The 20,033-nt window shown below is 33.9% G+C and overlaps 1 protein-coding gene across 3 annotated transcripts in view; it reads right to left on the bottom strand.

Annotated features, from left to right (window-relative positions):
* The window catches only part of LOC129003220 (bumetanide-sensitive sodium-(potassium)-chloride cotransporter-like), a 49,858-nt gene that overhangs the window by 26,859 nt on the left and 2,966 nt on the right, over positions 1–20,033 (bottom strand). For all 3 annotated transcript variants that reach the window (XM_054431507.1, XM_054431509.1, XM_054431508.1), the window contains exon 2: positions 16,211–16,447. In XM_054431507.1, the coding sequence (XP_054287482.1) occupies positions 16,211–16,447 (237 nt within the window). The remainder of the gene's footprint in view (positions 1–16,210; positions 16,448–20,033) is intronic.

Here is a 20,033-nt window from a genome sequence, read left to right as displayed (position 1 = left end):
CGCTTCTACACTGAGAGTTTTTGTACACGTAAGTTTGTACAGTAGCACGACCAGTAGATAGCTCAATATAAACGAGCTTCTATACCCATGCTTTGCAACGGGAAGAAAATGTGGGAAAGAATAATGTAGGGCCTAATAAAGAATAATGGGGGGAAAAGAAAAAAGTATGTTGTTCTTTGTATAAAATATTTACACATCTATTATTAGTTTTAGAATAAAAACTCAATTTTACCTAAAGTAGTTATTTGTGTGTGCGCAATATTCTACAAAACGTGTACTACATTATTTTAACAAAACTTAACCCTTACTAAATAACACACATATTTACTCAATCTAAATAAATTATCACACACATCTTTTTCAAGTAAATAAATAAACACAAGTAAATTGTATCGACCAGCTGTTTTATTAAATAAATTAAACTAAAATATTTAAACTCTGGAAGCATGTCAGGCGTAGCCCTTTGGAAATCGGCTTGTGTGGCAGATCCCTTAAGAAATTAGTTCACCAATAATTTTCGAATATCTACACGCTCTAAGCTTCATTTTGATGTGTCATATGCCTATATGATTATTTGGTAAATTGAATTAACCGTTAATGTAAAATTATATTTTTGATACTGTATATACCGGTACCTAAACATATTGTAGATGCTTTTATCCATTAAGAAAAAACCTTTTTGTTCTGTACCTATTGTAAATTCATTTGTATACAACTGTTTTTGCAAACTTTTGTACTTTTCCGGATATGGTGTAAGGGTGTGGGATAGACGCTCGTCTGAGTGGGTACGAGACTAGTTGTGGCAATGACCATAATCTTCCTACACTTCCGCCATCACGCCACTGCACTACGATATGAACTGTTTTGGAATACACGGTTTCAATCCAATTTTGATTCAGTCCGTTCCAGTCCAGCCCAATCCGCAGACGAATCAAAGAGTTAATCAGAAGGTGTGGGACTTCAGTAGCTTTTAGATTGTTTGAAATTTGACCCAGCATTCCTTGATTATTTGACTTGACAGATGGTCCTGGCTATGGGAACATCCGATCTTAGTACCAAAGCTACACTGGTTATCACTTATCATTACTCAATCTGTAGATCTGAATTCGCAGTCAGCTTAGATACGTAAACAATTGTCATCTTAGTAAAGGACTGGGACGGTGGCGTCGTCCTGTAATCCAGGTATTTCGGAGGTCACGAATTGTGGATATTTATATGATCTGTGGATGCGATACTCCCTTGTGTGGATTAACGTCCGCCGTTGAATATTTTTGTATGGATTAAACTACGACAGGCTTTTACACGTTAAAATAAATATTTGTCTATTTATAAGTTTTAAAATGGAGATATGCACGCTCGTATTTTTAGGGGAAAATACTACTTTTAGTGAGCGAAACCCCAGTTATATACGAAAACTGTAAACAAAACTACTACTGTAGTCGTCAAGATGGAAATGTAAAACAGTAATTATACAAAACAAACAACATTTTTAGAACCTTTGCTTATATTTACTTAAAAATAATTTAATCATCATGGAATCCATAAAACCGTGAACCACCAAGTTCAATCTAAAACGATAAGAGGAGTTAATTTTGGCGGGTGTTCTGAAATTTGGCGGGTGCTAGACAAAGGAAGGATCAGATGATCGCCCTTGAGTGGACAATCGTCACCCACCATCCATCTGACTTAAGTCCAATCGCCGAGTGGATAATGCGAGGATGAGGCCAATCTGGGATGCTTCCTTTGCCAATCACTGATAAAACAACATGACTGCGACCGCGTCCCCATCGACCACAAGCCCACTGTTAGGTAGGTGCTCAGGTATCTTAGGTATTCAGGACATTGAAAATATCGAGAGAAATGCGAAGTTCAATCAATCAATCTATCAATCATGTCTGAAAAAGTATTATTTTTACAGAAAATATGTAAATACTATAGATTTAGAACACGTGAAAGGTAGTGGAAATGTACAAATAGAGGGGGTTCCCTTTGTTATCATGGAGACTAAACTTTAAAGAAGAAAATAAAAGCTCAATATTAACGTTTGTATTTCTACGTGAATTTATTCAATTCATTCATTTATTTATTTAAACGGATACATCATTTACAAAAAATATGTATTTTGTATATAATATGTATGTATGCACATGATCAGAATGAAAAGATAACAATTGCATTGGAAATAACAAGAGAAGTTACATATGATCATTGAACAAAACAGCATTGCAACAAAAAATAATAACAACAAGACAGCAAACAACAATAACAGATAATAACATGAACAAAGTATTGTACAGACAATAACAAAAAATATTTAATATTAATTTGGATTTCAGAAAAAGCATGTAGATTTTGAAAGTACAACCACACTCCACAAGATTTAACAATATATTATAAACTATGATGTAAATAAGTTCTACGCAAAACATTAACAACAATAAATCTATGAATGAATAACAAGAAAGAAAGAGATTTTGGAACAAAACAAACATACATCAGCTACAAAACAGGCATAACAATGATAATGTTAGGGGGGTTCCTTCTGAAGGAAGACAACTGTTCATTGAAGTAGTTAGTTCGTGAGTACAAGTGAGCAAAGTTATCTGAAGATTGTTGATTAGCCCGAGGAGATTTTATGGACATGAATATACCCATAATTGAGTCATCTTAACCACATTTATGATCTACTTTTGTAAACAATCAGACTTTCGGTACAGTAGTCTTTGGAGTAGAGTTCTATTTAAAGATTTATCGGATAAAGTTTTAAAAAGTTGGCCCTAAGAGGAATAATCAAGGGCCGGGGAGAAAAGGTATTTAAGACTACAAGCGGTTTAGTGAAAAACAAACAGTAGTTTTAAGTGTAGACTAAAACAAGTGGACTTAAGTTGCTTAACATTTTTCGTTTCCTATTTGTGTTTTTGCCCTTTTTGGTAACTGCTCTCAATATTAATTTTTTCCAGATTTCGTGTTTTTCGCGTTTTTGGTTTGTTACAAAACTTCTTTTAGGTATTGCCTCCCCAAAACAGGACCAGGTTTCAGATCCCAAAACTCCGTAAAACTTTGTACTGTAAAGATGTAAAATGTCTGCAACTACCGTTTACACAAAACAGTGTAGTACTTAACTTGAAATGTTTGTACAACTAATTATATTTAATTGGTTTGTAAGCTATTCAAAGTTAAATTTAAAAGGTAAACTGATTCAATACCATACATAACTTTCTCTTAAACTAAAATAGAAAGTGTAAGTGAAGTAATACTGCAGCTAAATTATATCGGCGCCCAGATGAGCGCTGCTCTCTGTTATAGGCCAGCGTTTAAGCATCAAATCAATTACCATCTCATTAATATTAATTGAGTAGGAAATTGTATTTACACACTGTTATAGGTTGATGCTTTACAACAATATTGTTTTCTTTTTTGTAAGCAAAAGTTGGTTCCGAACCTCAGAGCGTTCTTTGTAAATACAATTAATAGTTTAGTTGTCAATACGAAATAGAGAACTCCTCTGGTAAAAGTTGTACTACATAGATTCTAAAATATTAAGAGACTATTAGGCAATTTTAAGCGTTTATAAGTTTTATTTTTCTCCAACCACGTGGGTAGCTTCGATATAGGCTATACAACTGAATTTAACACAATTTAAGATAGTTGACAATAACACTATTTTTATATTTACTTGTTTCTCCAGAGATAATGTCATACAATATTTGAACACTAATCTCACTCTGCTTCTACGATATGGCAACGGGATGGAAATAGTATATTTTCATCACTAGGGCGTAAAGTGAATATTTCAGACCCAAGCTCAGACCGACGCGAAGACGAGGGCGGAAAATGGGCGAGGGTTGAAAAGACACTTTTCCCCTTGTAATGAACTACATTTTTCGTCATATTGCACTATTGTTCAATCTTTCTATGAGTTGACGAAAATACTTGTCATGTAAAGATAACCCCTCAAAACAACTTCTAACTTTCTAAATAATTTCGTCAATTACGATTGTGATAGTGTATATTATACTATCGATAAGTCGAACTATTAACAAGATTTCAGCAATAAGCTAAAACTCAACCGATTAATTTTAACCTTTGATTAACAGGCTAAATTTACAACTCTGTTTATAAAAGATGTTTTAGCGAATTTCCCTATAGGGAAGTAGCTATTACAGTAGGTGGCTTGGTAAGACCTAGGCCCGGGACCGATTTACTTTTTGATGTCCCCAGAGGCCTAAACCCCATTCGTTCTCATTTTTATATGTATAGATACATATATACTGTATATACGACCATGAACGCGATAAATTGAGTAATTTTTGTCAGATTTTGATGAAATTCGGTTTGAATGTGTAAGGCGGGATAAACTTGAATAAGTTCGCGAACCAGCATGATCGGACAATGGGAACGGGGGTTTACGGGGGGTTTTATGGGGTAAAAAATGGGTTTTCTAATTTTTCACCCTCAAAACACAAATTTTCCCAATTTCTCTCTAGACCTTTTTAAAAAGCCTGAAAAACAAATAATTTAGTATATCAAAGGGTTTTAGGGTCTAACATGAGACCTACGGTAATATCTACTTCCCTATAAGGAAATTCGCTAAAACCAGATGCTTGAAACTGAACAGTAATATAAATAGTCTGCATGTAGATACTTACACGTAACCTAAGACATCATATTTACTAGTAAACAAAGACGCGAAAGGGGTGTTTATTGCGCTTCAGTTAAAACGTTTAGCTTATTGACCGTTTAGTTGCGTAACTAAGCTGGTAGGTGGTCATCCCACGGTTGGTCGCACACATACATGTGTGGTACACTTTCATATCTGTTGGCCCAAACAACCGAATGAGTAATATTGATTATTCGATTTATTGTTTGGTTAGTTGGTTAGGTTAACCTTACATAACTCACCAAACGATATATCGAATAATCGATATATCGATAAATATTACTCATTCGGTTGTTTATGCCAACGGATATGGAAGTGTACTCTACATTTTGTGTACGAGCAAATAACTGTGGTGACAGTTAATATGCTGAAAAACAAGGAAAATATTTAGCACTCATCCATGGCTTGTGATGGAATGAAACAAGATCTAAATCTCTTGAATGCACTGTAATTAGTATCTAGGGTAATAGGAGTGATTTGTCCTTTTATCATAACCTATTTTCACCCCACCCTGTAAATAAAACATGTGATTGGAATTGCTTCCATTGGTTTTGATTTTCTTTTCGCTACCAGCTTGGCAACTCATAAGGCCCATGTTAATTTTTATAAAAATTTTAAATTCATTTTTTTGTGCTTATTTATGAGCTTTTATAAAGGGATTCTGCACATCTACAGGAAAATATATTCCTAGCAGTATGTAAAGATCTTTTCTGTGATACACATCAGCTGAGAAAAAAGGTTTTCAAAAACGTGCTCGTCTATTCATTTAAACGATATTTTTTTTTTATTATTGATTTTACCATTAATCATATTGCGTTTAAATGGTCACATTGTAATTTGACATTGTATTTGATGTTGTATTGCATTTGATAAGAGTAAAATAATATGTTGTATGGTGATTTTCTTGTTATTTCTAAGAACCTTGAAAAATTTTATAGGGTGAGTATTACTATTGTGGCTAGTGAGAAATTTACTTGATGCATGGTATCAAGTAATGCATCAAGATACTTGATTGGATCATCACTTCTATGAACGTAATTTTACGGGTAAAGTATTCCATTTTAAGTTCAAACCACACAATACAAAAGTGTTAAGTAGTAATACTAGTAAAATATTGAATAATTTAACATGGTTAATACAGTTACAAAGGGGGTTTCAAAAACTACCAGTATAGCCTATGTTGGTTCGATAAAAAAATCATGCATGGAAAGGAATAAAACAAATGGTTGAAGGAACCAATGAAAACAGTAATTTCCCTACAGTCACCCGACAAAGTGCACATATTATAGTACAGAAAGCCTTACTTTGGCGCACACCAGTATTCCAACCAAACAACACAAAAAGCCTGCTTTTATTATGCACGTAATCTATCCGTGTACGCTTGAAAATAAGTTGGCAACACTTAAATATATTACGACTACGATCAGCTAGTGTAGCGTTTCCCATTTCTTTCAATGTTTGGATTTAACCTAACCTAAAAACGTGTTTCACAGTGTTTGAAAGACTAATTATTTATATGCTTTATATTAACTGTAGCAAAAATGTAATGTGTAACGAGAGTGCAAACTGCCTTTGCTGGTGTGCACCAAAGTATGGCTTTCTCTACTATAATCTGTGAAAGGAAGCCCACTTTGTCGGGTGACTTTTAGGAAAAGAAAATTTCACTTTGAAAAGGTACTGTTTACCTCTTTGGTTTGTTTGCTTAATGCAATTAAATTCATGATAGACGTTGGACGGTTCATTTAATGTTGGGGTGATTGGTATGTAGATATAATTGTGTTCCTTCTACTACATAGTATTGAAAACCGCGTTTATCACACAGGCCACAATTGTTTTTTCAACCCTCGGCCCTGCCTTGGTCGCAAAATGGTACAAATTTGTTTTTTAAGGTCCCAGTGACGATGGTATTTCCCACCAGTAAGGTAGGCTATTTTGAACCATTTTAACAGCTGTTTTAAAGCTGCGTGTCCATTCAATAGTTGTCAAAAGCCCGCCGCTATATTTAAGCCTAGTTATCCCATCATCCAATCATTCTATCATGTTTACAACCCGCGCTTAGCTCGTTCTTCCGTCGCCGATCATTCTTTCAATCATTTAATTTATTTCCTCCATATTTTATATTGTTTTTTACATGGTAAATTTTAAGTTACAAGTTTCATGCAAGTTTGACAATTGAACCAAGAAACTATCGTGGCAGGTTATTGGCAAACTTCATAAAAATACAAGTATCAAGACAACCATTAACAAGGACTTACTTGGACCGTTTTCTAAATGGTGTAAAAATTGTCAACGACATAAAATATTTAAGAAAATCCTACTTAAATATTTATTAGGCCTTTTAGTTTTACTTGATTGCTAAAGGGCCGTTACGTGTTAGTTCAATATTAAAAAAATACCGTACTACTTTCTCAAATACATACTAAATTTGTTTTATTAATTTTTCCTAATTTAGTGATCGGCTGGATTTTACTAATGTTTTTTACGGTGAGTTAGATATCGCATTCCTATACAAGTAAAGGCGAGTCGCGTGGAGTTTGGGAATGGATTTATGTATCTCCAATACTAAGACTGCTTTCAGAGTGAACTAATGACTTTTCCCGAGCAAAGCTCGGTCCCCAGGTACTGGTTTATTATTAAGGGTTGAAGAAAGTTTTGGGATGGGAATAGCCTCGTTCAAATGAGCATCAGTGTGTGTTGTGAAATAATATTTCCTTTGTTAAACAAATGTCGGTTTGTTTCCTAACCAAACTGAAAAGAGTAATATATTGTAAAATAAAGTATCTTATTATACATTTCTATCAATATTTTTATTGCCTGAAAGACTAGTAAAGAAAAATGAATTTCAATAATACTGTAGCATACTCTACGAGACCTTAGTTCAATTTTCTACTTGAGTAAAATTGACAACACCAAGTAAAAAAAAAAAAAAAACTTCAAAGACAAACTCAAACTGTGTTTCATTATAATTTCAATTAAATATATGGTTACTTTAGAAATTTATATTATATATATCCAAACATTCTTCATATGAATTTTGCTATTTCACAAATTATTTGCAGATTGTATCATACTTGTTGCATACTAAAGTTTGTACTAAAACACCGTAAAATTACGTTAACTTACAACTGACATTGGAACATTTGTCTCAAGATAAACAGTTTGTTGCAATTATATAAATTAAATAAACATTTAGATAAGATAACTTCCCGTGTCATATTTTAACAAGGATCTCATTCTTATCATGTATCAGATAAGAGGGACAGGTGTCATGTAAATTTCATTATCACAATGTATTTTTAAGTGCATTTACACTAAAGCAGCGTTGTTTGCACTTAGAGAAATACAACCAGACCACTTAAAGCCCCATTAGACAAAAGATAACTGAAACCGTGGTATCTTAGGTCATATGATCTATTTTTAAATGGCTAAGTTATGAATGAATTGCATCTTGTTCGCAATAGCAGTTCTTTTAAACTTATACAGTACATTGTTTTTCCCCCGAATTTAGTGGCAAAGCCCAATTAAAAGCGCTTGATCTTGAAGTTAACTCAATGAACTAGTCAATTCTTCCTCAATAAAAAATTACGGTGCTAACATTTTGTAAACTACAAAGAAGTTATAAAAAAAAAAAGTAAAGATATATTTTTTAGCTTCTTAACTAAAGAGTTGATGTTTCACTAACACTATACAAACTGAATTTATTGAAATGGATTATCTAAAGCTTTATTTAATAGTTTTATATAGATCTTTATCGATTTTATTACTTATGAAATGTTCTTATAAAAAACTAGAATCGACTCAATGTTCATCACCGATTCCAATGTTTTACCAATTTTCTGTATTTTAAATCAACCACCATCGAAAATTACAGGCATCTAGTTTAAATCTAGGGATCTAGTGGGCTATCGTAATCTAGTTTAAAAAAATCTTAATTGTGTTGATTAATGAACTGCGCGATTTTTTCTCTCTGCTAAATGGTAAATCTACGTACTTTTAAGTAATACGCTAGTTGTATAATAGATTATGTTTTTGGCCCCCAAGCTCAGTCCCAAAAAATAATTGAATATATTAGACTATGTAATTTTGTACTTGCAGTAATATGCTTAACGTAATTTAACATTGACCATTTTTTCATCCACAAAAAATATAGGCTAAATGAAATATTTACAGCCATAACTTAAGTACGACCTTTTGTCGGGACGTATTCAGTTCCAATTCCCCCCAGGACGAAATTAAAATAGACACCACAAAAATAATCCAAAATAGACATAGTAAAACGATATTGTTTGTTTTCCCGATGCATTCCGAAGACAATTGGATTGGTGGATTGGCTAAGGATGGTTTTTGGGAGACATTTATGTTTCATCGATGGATTTTTGAGACAAGTGGAGATAGTGGATGGATTTTGATCAGCTGAGTTTGCTGGTATTGATAGTGTAAGGGTAGGGTGAGGGGGTGGTAGGTTAGTTCCGCAGATAATGACCCTAGGGCCATAAATGGGTAGGTTAGTTCCGCATTTGAATCTGGTGGGCCCCTTAAGTAGGTAGGTTAGTTCCGCATTTATATTGACAAAGGTGGGTTACACTTCATTAGACAAACGTAATTAGCCTCACTAAAAGCCGACGTAGAATGAATATTGAACATATTGAAGTTGAATATCCAAAGATTGGATACGCTTGTATCCGATAAGTAATTCGGAATATTGATGATACAAACTCTACAAATTTTAGGTTTGGGATGTAAGGAAATGCACCTGTTTCATAAATGTTAACAAAAATTACCTTAGTAATAATACTGATTTGACTTTTTAGTAGTAACGAGTTGTTGGCCCGTCCTACGTCCTACGTACGGGAATCGAGCAGTCCATTAAAACTGTATATAGTGTATCTATTACTAATTCAGGCATAGTTTAATCAGTTCAAAAATGATAGTAAAGAAAAAGCTTCCAAGATGAGTTAAAACATGTGATCATTGTTATTTCCCCAACCTTTCCTCAAAAAGTCGAATAGTAAAATAATTCTCATAAGTTTTTTTTAAGATTCCTGAGCTTCGATTCGTATACAGCAATGGTTATAGAATCTTACTGATTTTCTATAATCAATGACAAAATCTCGGAGTAAATAAACTAACCTCATAAATCTATAGAATATTTTTTATTCAACCAGCTGTTAGTTATAACTAATTATATTTCACTAAAACAAACTAAATATTTTAAATACTGCTCAAAAAAATAAATTAAAACATATATTATTTTACTATGTATATTTAAATAAACTTTCATTCCCTTACCGATTGCATAAACCTATCAAATGGTTATATCATTACACATAGTATAAATAAGTCAATTCTACATATGTCATTTCATTTTCATCCAAAAGCTGAATTTGTGTCGAAAAACGCGGAATGTTTACAGTGTTGTTATACTGTAATACCAAAAGCTAGAGTATAATGTTAGCGTCGGCTGCTAGAATTTTTAAAATTTAAAACTTAATTTCCAAAAAACTGAAACCCTAAACTAAAATTATGGCTTTGACATTCCCTAGTTCTCAAAATTATCTTTCTTTCAACACAAAAATCATGAAAATCCGTCAAGTGGTTGATTCAGAATCGTGAAATAAAAAAACCCTATCACGTTTTAATATTATAGATAGAAGATACTGCACAGATACCGTACACACTAGGATTAGTTGTGATAATAGCTATGTAAAAAATCTATGAACATCTATTTTATGTCGTTTCAAAAATTAATGTTATTGTAGCAACCAATCGAAGCAAATTAAACTGTGACAGACTGTTAGTGCAGGATATCAGTAATACTTGATGAACAATAATATCTCTTTAAGAAAAATGACTGAAATTTGTAATCAGTATAGGTTTAGGCTATGGGTAAGACGGAAATAATTTTTCGAAAACAGTAAAAACAAGGTCCAACAGGGTTAACAAGATTCTGAAATATGATACTAGAAGACGTGTTTATTATAACTGTTATTATCAGCGTAGGTCTTTCCATGAGTTGCATACGCTTTTAGTAGGGTCTTTTAAACTCATAGAAAATTAAGACTACTAGTTTTAATAAAGCTTCTGTTGTACCGGTACTAGAAAACTGCTCGATTTCGAGCAACAGGTGCAGTTGTTTTGTTTTATATTTTTAATTTGTTATAAGATGCTTACAAAGTTTAAAGTTTTTTTACCTATGACAGGTTTAGTTTACCAGTTATTAGCATTTTGTAACATATACGTATTTAAGCAACAGCTGGTGTAGTGGGATTTTTAGTTTGAAGATTGCGGCTTCACAGGGCAGGTTGTTGGCAATACACAGTTTAATGGTACATACCGAGTTGATAATGATTTGACTGGCTGGGATCGGTGCAAGAAATATCTGCATCAGCTTTGATACAAAACTAGAGACACTGAAACATGCTACTTCAACTTTAACTCATTCAGATCTTGCTTATTTTTATGGATTATTTCGGTTGACTGGCTTTTTTGTACGCTTCACTGCTCTTTAGAATTTCAAGAGATCTATTGTTTAAGCCGTCAAATGCGGAACTAACCTACCAGATTATAACCCACCCTACGGGACCCGGATTAGTGTAGGTAGCAAATGCGGAACTAACCTACCCCCGGGTGAGGGAGGAATTTCACGATGGATTTTGGAGACAAATTAATTAGTGAATGAGTTTAGATAGTGTAATGATGGGTTGAGAGAGATATTTTTTCATTTTGGATTTTGGAGACAAATTAATAAGTGGATGGGTTTTGATGGTGTAAGGATGGGTAGAGGAAAAATTTTTCACGATGGATTTTGGAGACAAATTAATTAGTAATTGGGTTTTAATAGTGTAAGGATGGGTTGAGGGAGACATTTTTCACGATGGATTTTGGAGACAATTAATTAGTGGATGAGTTTTGATAGAGTAAGGATGGGTTGGGGGAGACATTTTTCACGATGGATTTTGGAGACAATTAATTAGTGGACGAGTTTTGATAGTGTAAGGATGGGCTGAGGGAGACATGTTTCACGACGGATTTTGGAGACAAATGAAATTGTGGTTGGGTCTTGATAGTGTAAAGATGGGTAGAGGGAAAATTTTTCACAATGGATTTTGGAGACAAATTAATTAGTGGAAGAGTTTTGATAGTGTAAGAATGGGTTGGGGGAGACATTTTTCACGACGGATTTTGTTAGACCAAGACAAATTAGTTAGGGGATGAATCTTGGCAGTCCAAGAGTGTGCTGAGGGAGATATTTTTGTTTTCGCGTCACTCTGTCTAGCAGCCCAATGTGGGACTGGTTGAGCAAGGCCAATTGTCTCATTGGCCAATAGCCTGGACCCATCCTGAATGCTAAACGCTGCAATCTGGTCCACTCTAGTATGCGGACTGGACCTTCGCGACAGAGAGTCCGCATACGCAATTACCCCTATTAATAGAACTATTTTAAAATGCTTGCTTTCCAATTTACACGATGCAGTTATAAGTGAGCCTAAGCTAAAAACATATATTACCTCGTCTACGTTATTGACTGCAGAGAACATGCTCAAATAAAAAATATTTTACAAAAATTCTTTTGGTGTTTAGTACATTTTCAGACCGAACTGAACTTCGGTTAGAGTAACCAGTTGATGGCAAATTTTGTGTTTTCCTTTCCTTGAGGCGTTGGCTGACATCCCTTCCAGAAAATGTTACTTAATATAATATTTTTATTGGGTTTTCTCGTAGAAAGTGGCAAGTTCAAACAAAATATTTTGGAAAGTTTTAGTTCTGATATTTGTCTGAGTGCTCAAGATCAGTATTTTTATCATCCAAACTACAAAATCGTAGATTACTCATCGATGAGATTACTAAGTATAGTACCTACACTGTAGACTGGAATACAACTTTATTGCAACTAACTGTACAACTATTCTATGAGTTGCCAAATGGTTAATTGGCCTAGACTATTAATTCCCACGTAACTAACTGATTCACGGATATTGGAACAATTAGTGCAAACATCAAAGGTTACAATGAGTGGATGCATGATTTTGATGAGAAGGCAACATGTAACACCTGTTCAAAAATATGTGAACCTTTACAACAATGAAAGACAATCCTCACTACAACAATGGCTAAATAAAAAAAAATATATTGAAGTACATTATTGTCACACAAGTCTATAAATAAAGTAAAAATTCGCTAAAACACACCGGTAAAATATTTTATAACATGTTTCCTTGTTATTTCACACATGTCTTCCTTATGTGGGACATCATGAGAAGATAATCCTAGGCAAAACACATTCCGACACCAAAAGCAATCTTATCACACTAAGTTTATTTAGTTTTACATATTTCAACTTCTTATCTCGTGAAAAACTATGTTACAATGTCAGTTTTGTACAAAGGCATTGTCATAATATCAATGAAAAAAAGACAAAACTACTAAACACGCCAGACCAATGTTAAGTATACTCTGAGTAATATAAGTACCGTAAGTATTGTATCTACAAAAAAATAGGTTTCAGTCTGATTTTCATAATTCAAAATATATTAGACCAAAAACTGGAAATTCGCACAAAACTAGTTACTTCACCGAGTGAACCCTAAATGAGTGTGTAAAGCAGATTTTGAGGAAAGCGACCAAAGCAAATGCAAAAACAATACTTATATTTTTCTTGTCATGGAGATCAATCAGTATATTTTTAAGGCCGAAAAACTCGGAACTTTGAAGGCAATATGGCATCGAAATGGGACTACAAACATGTTTAGTAGTTTGGTGTTTGCTATGTGTACAGACACACAATGATAAAAATTGAGATGGATTTAGTACAAAATAACGACTAACATTGGAAAAATCGTACTGGAAATGATCAGTGCTATTGAACGTTACAGGATTCTCACTCCACAATCGTAGTGACTAAACTAACAATACTATGAACTGCGAGAAAAGATCCTCTTCTTAGAGATAACATGTTTAATCAAAACAAACACAATTGCTGATTTCACTTCCGAAGTCACCAGACGATAACAATACAAACAGAGTAGTGATAACGTCGCGGTCCGTTAAATGCTTAGACGACCGCTCCCGACAGTACGAGATACAAAACGGTTTTCGTGAATTTTCTTAAGATCCTTGCTATAAAAAATTGTAACATCGTTTCTCTAAAAGCAATGGTGCAAAAGTATACATGCTGATTTCCTGTTTGTCTTGAAACAGCTGTGAATCCCAACAATGAAACATGTTTATAAGTTTGTTTTGATATGGTAATGTTTTGTCTTGCCTACTTGAATAATTGTGACTGACTTGTTTATAAATGGCTACCAAAAAGTATAAAATGCGTTTTGTAAGTCAGTTTGTGCGAATCGGAGCCGTTGTAACTGTTTAAGAAAACGTTCGAGAAAAAAACAGTACGATCCTTTGACTGCATATATTAGATGAGGAGAAAATAAAGTATATCAATGTCAAGTAGACAAGCTAAAACATAAAAAAACGAACAATAACACGTAGGCTTGTACACATGTTCTTTCCATTGTTGGCGTTTTAGCTCTTACCATTTTAATTTTTGATATTTTAAGTCATTTGCATGTATGGTCTTGTGGAAATTAGTGCCCAATTGAAATATATTACAGTATGAACATTTTGTATATGTTTACAGTTGTATATGCCTACAGTATACGCGTGAATATAATATCTAGGTGCTGTTCTAGTTAAGTGGTGTTAAAATATTGCACTTTCCTGACTTGCAATCGTTGTTTATCCAACATTCAACCTGTTCAACAGTCGTATTTTTATCGTATCTCCTCGTGGTAGAAAATTTGTTACCAGTGGCTATAATAACTAAGACAGCAATTCGAGGATTGGTTTGTAAGAACCTTTCTAAAATTGATTATCACTGTATTAGATTGTTTTAGATGAGCAGATAGGGTGGGGCCAAAACCCGACATCTACTTCTGGGCCTAGAGCTGAGCCGGCTGCAACGTATCGTATTTACAGTGGTTGAAACCATAAATAAATATTTAACATACAGTAAAATCAACCCTTTTCACATACCCGTATTAAAATTGCTTCAACCGCAAGTGACAACCTCCTATTTTGTATAGTTTTTAGCAGCCATAGCAACATCCAAAACATATTGGTTGTCAAAACATAGTGTTTATTTCATAGTGTATGAGTTACTGTTGTCGAATTCTTTGGCGGAAAACTTCAGCAACTAAATATTTGATTTATTTGTAACGAGCCTGTGAAAAATCGATGTCCTATATACTACTCCCACCAAGTATTTTAAAAGGGCTATTTAAACCAAGTACTCGATATGAAAGAAAGTATTTAGTATTTATGTATTTCTTCATCAGGAGTTATTGCTAAAACTAATGATTGAGGGAACCTTAGTCAGATTTCAAAAAATCAAAAGGCTACACTTTTGAACCGCCGAACTTCTGATAGACCTTTACTCCAAACTATCTCCAGCTAAACTCATACAAGATCAACACAGCCTCACGCCCTACCTTTTCTCACGAACTTATCACAAGGAGTTCCTCCATGCCCAACGATTAAGGGAACCTCGGTCTGTAGAGCAATCCAACCAACTACTTACTAACGAGTTTTCTCCGGATTGAACTAGTTAGGTAAGCAATTTCAACTGGTCATAGCTATTTCAGCTAAAAATTCATGCAATACAGGGTGTCCATAAAAAACGTTTCAGGACTTTGGGAAATGAATCCCCATACTAAAAGGAAGAAAAAAGTTTATGGGAAGGTGCGTCCGAAAATGCATATTAACCCACATATCCGACATTTTGTTTTTTATACAAAAATATTATTATCTGTGAAGTCTTTTATTTGGTGAATATGAAATTTGGTAAAAATGTTAACATACACAAGATCTATAATAGAAAAAATAACAAAGTTGTTCCGATTGTAAATTTCAAAATGGCGGCCGTCTAACTTAAATAACTCAAAAACGGCAAATTCTATGAAAAAAATGTCAAGAATACTTTCTTTTAGCATTTTTAATTTCCTATCAAACGATACCAAGATCAAAAATATTGGACGAAAGATAACTGAAATAAAACATTTTTTGTGTAAAAAGAAGGCAAAGTTAGTCGGGGAACCCTTAATTTTTGCCTTATTATTACACAAAAAACTTTATATTTCAGTTATCTTTCGTCCTATATTTTTGATCTTGGTATTCTTTGATAGGAAATTAAAACTGCTAAAAAAAGTATTCTAGACATTTTCATAGAATTTGCCGTTTTTGAGTTATTTAAGTTAGACGGCCACCATTTTGAAATTTACAATCGGAACAACTTTATTATTTTTTCTATTATAGGTCTTGTGTATGTTAACATTTTTACCAAATTTCATAATCATCGAATAAAAAACTTCACAGATAATAATATTTTTGTATAAAAAACAAAATGGCGGATATCTGGGTTAATATGCATTTTAGGACATACCTTCCCATAAACTTTTTTCTTCCTTTTAGTATGGGGATTTATTTCCCAAAGTCCTGAAACGATTTTTATGGTCACCCTGTATAAATCCAATCCTCCGGGTAGGATCCGCCTACCTTCTCCAGGAACCTGGCCTCGTGGAGTTCCTCCAAGGTCGGTCGACACGCGTGCTTCCCCTGGATGATGTCCCGGTAGTGCTCCGCCCTCGGCAGCGCCTCCCGGGTCATCTGGGCGAAGCTCCGGGAGTTCCGGGTGTCGTAGACGTAGCTGTTGTGCTCCATGGTGGGCGTCAGGCGGGTCACTTCCCCTCTCTCTCTGGAGGGCGCCAACTCGCTTATGGACACCCGCGCCACCTGAGGACAGAGGAGATTCAGAGGACTGCTAGAGAGTCAGGGATGGAAGAGAAGGACAGGTGAACAAGGGAAGTACTGTAATGGAGGAGTCAAATACTTGGTAGAAAGAATGAGAAAAAAAGTTTTGAAAAGGTTCATGAAAAAGATATGGAGATGAGGTAAAGAGTAGGACTTAGGAGTAGGAATGTAAGAGAAGCGTGATATGTGGGAAAAGTATAAGATGTTGCGGAAGTTCTTGAAAGGGTTGATGAAAAAGATTTTGAAAAGAAGACACATCGAAGAGATTTTGAGATTCTTTAGTTTGAAGTAGAATGTGAGAAAAGTGTGGTGGGGGTAAAGAATTAGGTGCTGTGGAATATTTTGAAAGGGTCGGTAAAAATAAATGAAAGAGTACAACTGGAGTCAACATTCACTTGTTCATTAATTAGCTTATTTCTATTTGGGGAAATTTTTGAAGAGGTCACGCTGAAGATATTTTGAGATTCTTTAGTTGGAAGTAGAAGATGAGAAAAGAGTGATGGGGTTAAAGAATTAAATATTGTGGGATATTTTGAAAGGGTTGATGGAAAAGACATGGGGAAAAGGTACGCTGAGGAGATTGTCTCTTTGAGTTTGGAGTAGAATGGAGAACACGAGTGATTTGGGAAAAAAATCAAGTGAGATTGCATGACATGTTTGGAAAAGGTTGACGAAAAAGACGTGGAGATAATTTGTAGAAAGTATAAAAGACACGCATTAATGAGGAAAGTAAAATGTGTAGATATGGTAGGAGAGATAGGGGAAACGAATTGATGAAACAGGGGTGTATATTCTATGTATGTGATGTATGAGTTGTTGAATTGAACAGTGGTAGGAAAAGAGTAAGAGTTGTAGAATAATACTTTTAATAGTTTACCAGCAGCCTGCGTCACTTCGTGACTTCAAAATCCGTGATATATTTGATGTATAGTTGATAAGGGTCAAAACGATTATTTCCCATCATAGCCCTATTATTTGCATTGCTTGCCCTATTATTTTCATTGTGTGCCTCTTCGAGGCATCGTAGTAAAATTTAAAACACTAATGAAACATGCTATAAAAACACAAAATCTCTTCTTTGCATTTTATACAATTAGCATTAAAATATTTTACTTGAATTCACTGAAACATCACCAACCACAAATAACCCTATTTTCGTATGGATTATAAACAAAATTGTATTATGCCCATCTGTTTTGATGTAAACAAATGTAAACTAGAAACAGTTCAGATGATTGACAACAGAATTCAGCGCAACCTCTGAAATTTTAAAAGCTTTTAGAACGAAGGTCTTTCACGAGATATCATCCGAACCCGCAAAAGGCACGACTAGAGGATAAGAGCTTTAAATTGATACCCAATATGCCTATACAAATACATAGGGGTCAATTTGCTGCACACAAAAATACAACAAATTCTTTTGATAATATAGATTCTGACAAGGTGACCATACGAATTTAGGCATTTTAAACCAAGTATGAATGGAGATGAGTGTAGGATATTGTATAGAGTTAAAGAAGAAGAAATATAATAAAAACTTTGAGCTATACAGTAATTTATGGAAATGAGGCAAGATGAGTAGTAGGCCCCACACAATTCTCAGTGGGAAGATATGAGAGTTATGTTAATATGCAACTAGGGAGCAAATCGTCACATTTTTGGACGAGAGGAAAATATCGAAACATGAGGCTTGCCGAGTTCAATTTAATCGAATTGAAAACCCACTTTTCATCAGAATCACAAATTATATTTCTGTCTATTTTGTTTATATGATATTATAGTTTTTATTACATTGTGACAACTACAAAATATTACTTCATTAGAAACACAATTTATTAAATGGCAATTTAATTTAATGTAATAACGTTCAAATAAACAACCGAAAACATTTTCATAGGTAAATCGCATTCTTCTCATAAACTAAATATATTTCAAATAAACTCATTCATTTTTTGTTAGAACTTGTAACTACAAATTATATGATTTGAAAAACAATTCAAACTGTATCAGATTGAAATAATAATTTGTTACGACTTTTTCAGCCCAGGGAAATATTTATAGTCTTTATTCAGTAGTTAATCAGATGATCGTAGCCAATAAAAACATATTGAGGTGGGTTTTGGATTAAATCCAGCAGTTTGGTTACTGAGTTTAAAATTAGTGGTAATGGCAGGAAACATTGTATGCTCTTAAACTCAATCATACACACAAGACATTACCCTTTTGAATCCATGTTTGGTTATTTTCTAATTTACTACACGCTTAAGAAAATTTTTAGTCTTACATGATTTTAGTCTTGCTTCGTAACCTTAATTTTTAGTCAGAGTAGTTGGATATATAGTTTGGTATTTTAGGCCTTCGTTATGTAGCTGTTTCAGACATTAAAATTAATTTTGACGCAAATAATAGTTAGTTAAAAAAATATACAATAGTTTAAAATAATAACCATTAATTTGATTGGCAATATTTGGATTTTTGTCACATAATTGGTCAATGAATTGTACATATAAGGTTTGGCTGTTTTATAGACACGAATAATAACAACAAAGTTGTTCAAACATCAATTAGTTGTTTTAGCGAATTTCCCATAATAGGGAATAAGCTATTACCGCAGGTCTCATGGTAAGACTTACTGTAGACCCCGGACCGATTTACTTTTTCTTCTTGATGTCCCTAGAAGCCAAAAACACTATCCGTTCTAATTATATATGTCCGTTAGCACGATAACTCGACCAGAAATGATACGATTTCGATGCAATTTGGTACAAACGTGTAAACCTACGTTTCGCGAACCAGCATGATCGGACCATGGAAATGGAGTTTAATGGGGTTTTCCAAATTTTTGTTTTTTTTGAAAATCAAATCAGGCAAATAGAAATTCGCTTAGTATGCAGGTTTGCTTTGGCTGGGGTATTTATATGTGTAACAATCAGCTGTGCACTTATACATACATTTCATTTTTCTGGACACACAATAATTTTTATTTCCTCCTAGTATCGTATCCATGATAGTACGGTTTTTAATTGATGACATCCTTATTTAACCAGTTATTTGTTTTACGGTACAGCAATGGTATTTTCTATAATAGTATCACGTAACGCTGACTTAAAAATATCATAATATTGGAAAATGGTGTCCACATTATTTTTTTCCCTCCAATATATTGAATACTGGATTATTTATCTGTCATAGGTTTTATTTCAATTTCTCAAATGACGTATAGGTGTGTAGGCTGGAATTGTAGAACAACCCGGTGATCTGTTAGGCCCATTGAGTTGGTGTTAAAATGCTTATCACTCGAGTATGACAGACAGCTGTTATGTTTTGTTGAATATCTTCAAGTGGCTTTTAATGTACTTTAATTTAAATGTTTTGATGTTGAAACACTAAAAGATCATATTGGCGAGATGGTGACATCTAAAAGCCTTGTGGGACCACGAATTAATGGACTTCCGTATCTGTTGGCACAAACAACCGAACGAAAATATCAATCGATATATCGTTTGGTTAGTTAGGTAAGGTTAACCTAACCTAACTAACCAAACGATATATCGAATAAAACAATCTA

This window comes from Macrosteles quadrilineatus, unplaced genomic scaffold, assembly GCF_028750875.1.
Source record: "Macrosteles quadrilineatus isolate MER2022 unplaced genomic scaffold, UCM_ALF_1.0 Scaffold_9__3_contigs__length_116548681, whole genome shotgun sequence".
NCBI classification, from domain to species: domain Eukaryota; kingdom Metazoa; phylum Arthropoda; class Insecta; order Hemiptera; family Cicadellidae; genus Macrosteles; species Macrosteles quadrilineatus.
This window is presented reverse-complemented; position numbering and strand designations above follow the sequence as displayed.